Below are 9,736 nucleotides of genomic sequence, written 5' to 3'. Positions count from 1 at the left end.
ACAAGACTTGTCTCAAATTTCATTTTAAATTGTACTTAACCTAATTATAAAAGATAAGAAAGCTTTTTTTTTTTTTTTTAACTGACTTGGAAGAAAACCAAGTTAGTTAAAAAAAAAAAAAAGTATATGAGAAACCGTGGAATCAGCTTTGGATTTGGGAAACTTGCCCCCCATGCTTCAGTCCCTCTTAATGAGGACTAGCCCTGGATATATGGGATTAGCTTCTCTCCTCCCCCGTCCCATTACTGCTATAAACAATGTCACCAGATATTCCAGAAGTTAAGTTTTTTCATTGTCAATTATTTGTTTTCAAAATAAAGGCAGATTTGGACATTGATTAGCTTAGATGTTTTTCTCATACTCTTCAAAAAAATAGCTTTTGAGATATAATTCATATACTATAAAACTTACCCGTTTAAAGTGTACGATTGAGTGTTTAATATATTCACAAAGCTGTACAACATCACCACTATCTAATTCTAGAATATTCTCACCATCCAAAAAGAAACATATTAATTACCAGTCACCCACCATTCCCTCTTCCCCCAGCCGCTGGCAGCCACTAATCTATTTTCCTTCTGCATGGATTTGCCTATTCCGGACATTTCATAGAAATGGAGTTACACAATGTGTGGACTTGTGTGTCTGGCTTCCTCCACTTTAGCATAACGTGTTTAAGGTTCATCCATGTTGTAGCAAACGTGAGTACTTCATTTTTATAGCCAAGTGAGATCCCATTGTGTAGATGTACCACACGTTGTTTACCCAGTCAGCAGCTGACAGATTAAATACCTTTGCACGCACTCATAATTATAAAAATCAGAGCATCTAGAAGTGTGAGCATACCGTCAGAAGTGTCCGTCTGTGGAGTGTAGCCTTCTGAAAGGTTGAAGGTCCCATTGTCAGTCCAGGAGACCTCGGACACGTCTGTGTCAGACACAGACAACTCTTTGGCGGCAACGGTCAGGCTAATCTGTGTTAATATAAATACCAGTGACACATTTCAAACTTCTGTGGGGAATCTTTTGAAACATTTTCCTTTCCATATTGTTCAATCATCTTAGAGAAACAGGAGGAGTCTATTAAGAATATCATTCCAGTTTTGGTACATTTAGATAAATTTACAGTCAAACCACACAGGAACAAATTGAAAACTGAACAAAAAATACCTTAGGACAGAGAGCTGAGAAGTCTAATTCACTGTCATCTTTGTGACCTTTTTCTTTATCTGCTTCTGTTGGGAAAAAATTTGGAAGCTTTCAGTTTCCTGGCCAGCTTAGACAGCGTGTATTTTACCCATTATATATCCTTACCCCACCTTCCTCATATTCTCCAACGCCTCCACGTAATTAAATGTTTGCACATAACAAGGTCCACGGATTTGCAACTGTGTGGTTTCCGAGGGAAATGGTCCATATCAGTGGTCCTCATGGTGTGGCCCCTGGACCAGAAGCATCACATCACTCGGAAACTGTTAGAAAGGCAAATCCCCGGGCCCTCCCCTAGACCAGCTGAATCAGGAACTCGGGGCTATGGGCCCCGCAATCGAAGCTGTAATAAGCTCTTGAGACAATTCCGATGCTCCCTCTAGTTTGAGAATCTATAAGGTCACAGGCCAAGTGAAAAAGTGAAAAAGGAGCACATTAGTCTTCCCCCTATTTTCTTTTCCTTCCCCTGTTCTACTGGCCCCCTCTTACAGGGCTCCCACACACAGCCCTACTACCTGTGTCATTTGTTATTTGCAACCGTCCACTCCCAAAGAAAACGATTTAGAGAAAATAAATAATAAGTAGCAAATACAGAAGTGTTAAAGCCTTTTCTCTCTCCCCTGACAATTTGGATTAAAAAGTCAATTTGTTGTATGTTTGAGAAAAGCATAAAAGCCTAAAATAGGAAAAAGCTATGTTACTTTGGGGGGATTTGCTTCTGTAATAGTATGTGGTGAAAGGCTAAAACACCCTGAAATATATTAAAGGTGATTTCATAATAAATAGCCAGCTGATGTCTCATCTCATGCGTGGAATCTAAAATTGAAACATTACCTACCAGCTCTCTCACGTTTCTTCTGGTTAATATATTCTCTGATTCCAAAATCTAGTTTCAGCAGAAATGACTTGATTTTGTTGTATATTTTTTGTCCAATATCATTACACTTAAATAGTGGACACAGAAATGCACATAGTACTGCAAGATAAGGAGGAAGAGAGTTTAGGGAAAGTGACCTTACTTTCCAAAGGCTACATCTTAGTATGCCACAAAATTATTTCAGTTCCCTTACGGACAAATTGGTTGTTTTTTCCTTAGGGAAGCGCCTCTGTGAAATAAGTCCATAGTTTTTATTCTTCCCCCTGTAATGAAACCATTTTCTCCTATATACACACAACCCAACAGTCATGGTTTTCAAAGACTTGCAATTAGATAACTCCATCCCTTCAATCCTCTTACCCTCAAAATTTATACAAAGGTTACGTGCTTTCCCGACAACAGTCCTGGATTAAAATATCAACTCTACTTATTTGTTAAATGATCATTTCTCCATAGAAAAGTTATTAACTATCTGTTAGTCTCTCATCAGTAATATTGGAATAATAACATCATCTCTTGGGGTTGCTGGGAAGAATAAATGAGATAAATACAGACCATCTGAATAATGCCTTGCCCATATTAGACTCTCTTTCCCTAGCTCTCTTCTCCTTTCCCTCCTAAACAAGGCAGATCAAGGGCTGATATTCCACATGAGCTCTACTTGGAGAATGGATGTGAGCTCTGACCATTGGCCCTTTGTGTGAGGCATTAGGAATACAAAAAGAAATGAAGATCAACACAGGGAATGCATTGTATTCCCTCCTGTTTATTTCTCTGCTGTTGTCAGGACACGTGCCCGTTTACCTTTTAAATAGGAGTTGCAAACTCAAATATCTCTAGAAGACAAGGAGGTATATGTAAATTTTAAAGGCTGGTGCAAGAAAACTAGGGAAATACGAGGATTAGTTGGGTGGAGAGCGACTGCCCCATCTAAAGGTGGCAGGGCCAGATCTTTATATTTTTCAGGAGAAGCAGGAAATCGAAACTTTTTTACAGCACTCTTGAGTTACAATTGACATACAATAAATTGCACATATTTAAAGTGTACAATTTGATGTTTTGACATATGCATACAACTAAGAAACTGTCATCATGATAAAGATAGTGACCATACCACCCCCAAAAGTTTCCTCATGTTTCTCTTAATCCCTCCCTCCGGTCTTTCCCTGCCCTACCCGCCTCATCCCCAGGCAACCATTTATGTGCTTTGTCACTAAAGATTAGTTTGAAATATATATAAATGGAATCATACAGTATGTACTCTTTTTTTACCTGGCTTCTCCCACTCAATCTAATTATTTTGAGATTTATCCAGACTGTTGCATACATCACATTTTTAGTGCTGAGTAGTAATCCATTGTATGGATATACAATTTGTTTACCCATCTATTTGTTGATGGACATATGAATTGTCTTCTGTTTTTGGCTAACACAAATAAAGCCACTATGAACATCTGTGGACAAGTCTTTGTACAGGTGTATGCTTTCACTTCTCTTGGGAAAACACCTAGCTGTGGAATGCCTCGGTCACATAGTAGCTTTTAAAAAACCACCAAACTGTAATCCAAAGTGGTTGTACCATTCTACCTACTCACCAACAGTGAGTGAGAATTCTAGCTGCTCCAGATCCTGGCTAACACTTGATATAGTCAGTATTTTTAATTTCAGCCATTTTGGTGGAGGTATAATGGTGTCTCACTGTGGTTTTAATTATATTTTGAGCCACAGATCATGCACAACGGCAAAAATATTCATGTATTTGTGAGGGGTGGAGAGTAGAGCTTGTTTACAGCTTTACTGACATAATTTAAAATAAAATGAATCACTTATAACCTTGTTTTTTGACAGCTATTCTTATAATTTTGAAATAGCAACATGTCTCTAGAAAAAGGAGAAACTTTGTACAGCAGGAAATTAAAGAATAATCAGCTTGCTTTATAATCAAGAGCACATCCCTCCTCTTCTAAACTGCGGAACGTCTTGTAGACCATTAAATGATACCATGTGTGTCACATCAATTAGACAAATGCTCTACTATACTTACACAGTAGATAGCTCAGTATAACCCCAGGAATGTAACTTCCCAAGATCGTAAAAAAGGTGCATACACTGCAGACCAGGAGACAAAACTAAAAATAATAGAAGTAACATGTGACAGTTGTACATAACATCAAGATACTTTAGAGCACAGGATACACACAAAATTATTGATCTATATGCCATCTCTCATGTTATGGCAAATGTTTTTCAAACAGTGTTCTTTGCACTTAGATTTGACTAATGACTGCTGTGTTCAACCAGCCTTAGCCCACTTTAACATTAGGTGATAATCATTTTGAAGGTTCCAGAAGCTAACCTCTGGCACAGAGAACATCTCCCATTAATCATGCCTGCAGCTGTATTACCAGATGCAAGAGACCTGAAGAATAGTATGGACCCAGAAACTTGTTTTACTCAGGGTCACTCACTGAAAACAATGCAGCCCAGTAACGAAATCTGTAGGTTCAAACTGTTTCTATAAATCCACAGAAATTCATAAACACAGCAAAACATGTTATAGAAATTAGAGGTATTTACATAAATATAACAGTAATTCGCACAGCTGATAAGCAGCCGGGATAAATCAACTGGCCATTACTATCCTCCTTCCTAACCATATCTGTTCGGCAAATGAAACTAAATTTCACCAGTGAAATTTGATTATTTTCTTTCTGTCAGTTGAAGCCAAAAGAATCTTGGTTGTTTTAAGTAAGTAAAACATCAAGACAGAAAAATTCTCCCATAAAGTCTTCACTTCTTTTTCACACTCTATTATTTAAAATAAACTATCTTACTTCTTTGCTTTACCTTTAAATTATGGTACTAAATTTCACTGATCAGCCAAGAAAATTCAATAAGGGAATTTCAAAAAGACACACATGGAAAGGATACATAACTCTGATCAATAACTGATTAAGAGAAACAGCAAGGGGGTCTAAAATTCATATTAACTTTGATTTTTCATTCTTGGCACAGGGTTAATAAATTCACTAGTCAAAAGGAAAACAAAATTAAGAGCTGTTTCTCAAACATCAGGGATCCTTGAAGAATATGGAATTCTAATAGCAAAACGGAAGAGGAAAGACCATAAAAGTTAAAAGAACAAATAAAAGCATTACTATATCCAGAATTCAGTTTTGCAAAGGCATTTCATATTATCCACTAAATTCGTAGCATCGTTATCTTAGGTTAATTGACTTGGGGTATATTAATGCAATCCAGTGTAGAAGTTTAAGTTCAGAATCTTATAAAAATGTGTTTAATCATCTCAGTAAAATTAGCATCAAAAACACAAGTCACCCCACCCCGCTACCATGTTGATATGTATTCTAAAAATCACCTTCAGTGATTAAAATAATTGATCCATATACAACGCTGCAACTTTAGTATGCTCAAAATGTGTCGGAATATAGTTCTGTTACTCATTGAAGTTAGATTTCCTGTAACACGGTACAAAGAGAGGGATTTTAAGTGAAGACATTCCTAGGTTCTTCCTTCCAACTACAGGTGGACATTCGTTTCTATAGCACTGGAAGGGAAGGGGTCTATTGATGGTTCTGTAGCTCACCCGTGCTGTCAAGATACAGTGGAAGCTGTCTCAACACATAAAAACCCTATAGTGGGCATTTCTTGTAACCCCTTTCAAACCACTCAACTCTCTCCTCGTGGGTTTTCATCTTTGTTGGAAAAATACTCATTCCATTTATATAATCACTGTGGATGTTTCTGCCAAAGATTTTCTTTCTTAAGTAAGTCACACAAGAATCTCCACTTTTTAGACTGAGAGTGAGACTCAGTTACCTCCCAAAACACCCTCAAAGGGCTATGTGTTCCTTTGACTTGAGAACCAGCCTAGATAATATAAACTGAAATTCTTAATAACACGTTTTTATCCTTGGTCTGGCTGAGAGGACAAATCATCATTCATTTTAGTTAATAAGCTACATAAATATGGATAAAATAGAAATCCAATCCAATTTCAAAATATAAGGTTAAGGATTTTCTAGTGCTAACAACACTAACATTTCTGAACCTTGCTAATGTCAGTTTTTTGGCACGTGTTCCTAGTGTATTATATTCAGAATTGGAGAACCCTTACAGGCTAATAAAATAGGTTAATTCATTTGTTTCCAAGTTTATTTCACATTTTAAAGCACACACATCATTCTCCTTTTCTGGAAAACTTGCCTTGCCAGGGCTCTGCTGTTTAAACACAGACATTTCTTGAAGAAATAGGCTGAAATTCATCCATGATTCTGCAAGACAGTGGCTGAGCCTGGGTCTTTCATCTGGTTTGGAATTGATAACTTCCCAGCTAAAGAGAGAAAAAGAAAACAAAAACTTTTAACTGAACTTTGGACGATTCACTCAACATTTATTGCTTTAGCAGATATTCATTGAGCACCTCCTAGTGGCCACACTCTCTGGAAAAGCCATGTGAATTCAGAGATGAACAAGCCAGACACCTGTCTAAGGAAGTTCACAGGCCAAGGCAAGCAATGAGCTCCATGATTGTCTGGTCACAATGAAGGAAAAGTATAGGGTGGAGGCTTTGGGACATCTTCTCTGAAGATGTCACTTTTATGCTATGATCTGGATTTGCACTATTTACCATAAAGGGTTGGAAGGGCTCCGGACAGAACAATGTACAGCATATGCAAGAGGTCCTGTTGTGAGAAGGAGCTAAAGCACCATTGGTCCCAGTATGGCTACAGTAGAGCGAACCAGAGAATGGCATTGCAGGGAGCTGGCATGGTAGGAAGAAACCTGATCATACAGGGCCTTGTGGGATTGTTAGAAATGTTTTAAACCTTAAAGGTAGTAAACCCACAGTACCTTTAAAGAAACCTTGGCTTTAATCTTATCATTATCCCCATCATCAACACGAACAAAGCATTTTCAGTCCACAGTTGATCCTTGTACAATGCTGCAGTTAATCCACGTATGTATAATTTATTGTTGGCCCTTCGTATCTGTGGTTCCTCTGCATCCACAAATTTAGCCAACAACAGACCCTGTTGCACTGTAGAATTTACTACTGAAAAACATCCACTCTAAGTGGACCCACACAGTTCAAACCCGGGTTGTTCAAGGGCCGACTGTATACTATGTTGGTCAACTCAGTAGAAAACTGTCAAACTCAACAGGATCTCACAACACCCCGTATTTGTCTAGAGTATCTTTTCCCGATCACCATCATAGAACGTGTTGAATGTGGTGTGTGTGCCAAGCACGTGCTGTGGGTCCCCGCCTTCATTTTCCCACAGGAATGGTAGTGCGCTAAAAACTAGTAACAATCGCTCCAGAAGAAGGCATACAAATACTGGGCATTTCCAGAAGTTACAATGCCATCAAGTTCAAATCCCACTCTTGCAATCCTAACTCATCGCATAAATATACCAGCTCAAACAAGCTCTATTAAGGGCACCCAAATTCATTTATTACACAGATAATTTTCAACAAATCTGTCTAGTAGAGGACACATTGTTAGTGAAGTGTCATCTGAGCTATGACTGCAAGGGTGTCGGGGTGAGACTGATCTCTGGATTCAACTCCAGTAGCCCTGCGACAAATTAAAACTACTTTGGCCCTCAGATGCTCAACTACCCAGAAATCGTGTACATTTAGATTCTGTTTCTTTTTAATAAACTTTCGAATCAACATCAAGGAAATTGTAAATTAAATAATACAATTTCCCTTTATAAATTTTAAGTTATATTTAAACGAGTGCAATAGCGTGAAAAAAGCAAAAAAAAAAAAAGTAGTTCTTGTCCTTCCCCTTTGTTCTATGAGCCTCAACCAATGCTCTGCCAGAGAGTCACCGAGCTGCCGGGTGTCCAGGCTGATGCTACTCCACGAGGTAGACATTTGCCAAATGATTTCCCGACTGTTGTAAGAAATGAACTTTTGGGGACGTTTAGCTATCAGTTTATGCCTTCATTAACTCTTCCCACGCTCGAACCACTGAGCAAGCCTGTTTACATTGGTGACCAAATCTAGCACTATGCGTATCCTACGAATGATTCCAGACCTATTAAAAGAAACACTAAGTTTTTAATGTTACATATAGTGGCCACTATCTGTAACAAAATCTTGCCAGCATGTCCGCTTAATGGGAAAAGATTTTGTACAGGAGAGTAAAAACTGAAATTGAACTGTGGCTTCCTTTCTAGAACAACATAGGCTTGTTACAAATTGGCAACGGTAGGCTACTCTACTGCTCAGTGTATGACATAAATACAGATTTTAATTTGTGCTCTCTATGCATACTGAGTAGTATTTAAGGATTTGGTTAACCTGTCTGGCAAATGTAATTCTAACAAAAATCAACAAAAAACTTATAATGGAACTGTTTGGTTATTATTATTTTAACAATTCCAATGGAATGGGTGAACAGTTTGTATTTTGAAGCAAATTTAAAATATACTTCCATTAGGATAATGAACAAATAAAGTGAGTCGTGTTCAAAAATGAAAGATGGGCTTCCCTGGTGGTGCAATGGTTAAGAATCCACCTGCCAATGCAGGGGACATGGGTTCGAGCCCTGGTCCAGGAAGATCCCACATGCGGCGGAGCAACTAAGCCCGTGCGCCACAACTACTGAGCCTGCACTCTAGAGCCCACGAGCCACAACTACTGAGCCCGCATGCCACAACTACTGAGCCCGCATGCCACAACTACTGAAGCCCGCGCGCCTAGACCCTGTGCTTTGCAACAAGAGAAGCCACCGCAATGAGAAGCCCACGCACCGCAATGAAGAGTAGCCCCTGCTCGCCGCAACTAGAGAAAGCCCACTCGCAGCAACGAAGACCCAACGCAGCCAAAAATAAATAAATAAAAATAATAAAGTTCCCTTAAAATAAAAAAAAGAAAGATGGAATGGATATGAAGGAACTCAAACCCCATGCTTATACCTGAACCTCAGGATCATAATATTGAGAAAAACATCACAGAGGTATATACACAGCATGATTTCATTTATATAAAGCTCAGAATCACATTAAGCTAACAGTTATTTAAGCAAGGAAATGATTAAAAAAAAAACCAAGATTCAGGAGAGGGGATACCTAAGATGGGGGTGTGTAGGGAATGAGACTTGAGATGGCAAGTGGGAGCTTCTTGGGTATTTGTCATGTTCTATATCTTCATTTAGGTGCTGGGTACACAAGAATCGATGTATTTCTGTTCTTAAAGCTATACATGTACACACACATGGCCTTGATTTAAAATTCCTGGAAACTTAAATGTATAATCATTCTTTTTATTTAATGAGTAACATTCTTACACGAGTATATCCCACTTCACATCCTATAGTCAAAACACAAGTGTTACCTCCTGTGACAGTACTTTGGGACAATAAATTCCATTGTTACTTATATTTATTTTTAACAAAATTGCCTTAGGGAGTTCCCTCGTGGTCTAGTGGTTAGGACTCAGCACTTTCACTGCCGTGGCCCAGGTTCAGTCCCTGGCTGGGGAACTGAAATCCCACAAGCCGTATGGCATGGCCAAAATTTTTAAAAATCGCCTTGAACAATTCTAATGATATCTGAATTACTGTTACCATCACAAACAGAAATGAGAAATGCATCGTGTAAATCATGAAAATATT

General features: G+C 38.4%; 1 protein-coding gene across 3 annotated transcripts in view; it reads right to left on the bottom strand.

The window, feature by feature from the left end:
• RETREG1 (reticulophagy regulator 1) overlaps positions 1 to 9,736 on the bottom strand; it is a 125,459-nt gene that overhangs the window by 3,845 nt on the left and 111,878 nt on the right. For all 3 annotated transcript variants that reach the window (XM_082453810.1, XM_082453811.1, XM_082453812.1), the window contains 5 exons: positions 6,313 to 6,439; positions 4,130 to 4,214; positions 2,047 to 2,184; positions 1,170 to 1,234; positions 847 to 973 (listed from right to left, as the gene is read on the bottom strand). In XM_082453810.1, the coding sequence (XP_082309936.1) occupies positions 847 to 973; positions 1,170 to 1,234; positions 2,047 to 2,184; positions 4,130 to 4,214; positions 6,313 to 6,439 (542 nt within the window). The remainder of the gene's footprint in view (positions 1 to 846; positions 974 to 1,169; positions 1,235 to 2,046; positions 2,185 to 4,129; positions 4,215 to 6,312; positions 6,440 to 9,736) is intronic.

The sequence above is a fragment of the Balaenoptera physalus genome (assembly GCF_965194825.1).
Source record: "Balaenoptera physalus genome assembly, chromosome: 3".
NCBI lineage: Eukaryota > Metazoa > Chordata > Mammalia > Artiodactyla > Balaenopteridae > Balaenoptera > Balaenoptera physalus.
The sequence above is the reverse complement of the archived record's forward strand: the minus strand, read 5'-3'. Positions and strand labels throughout refer to the sequence as shown.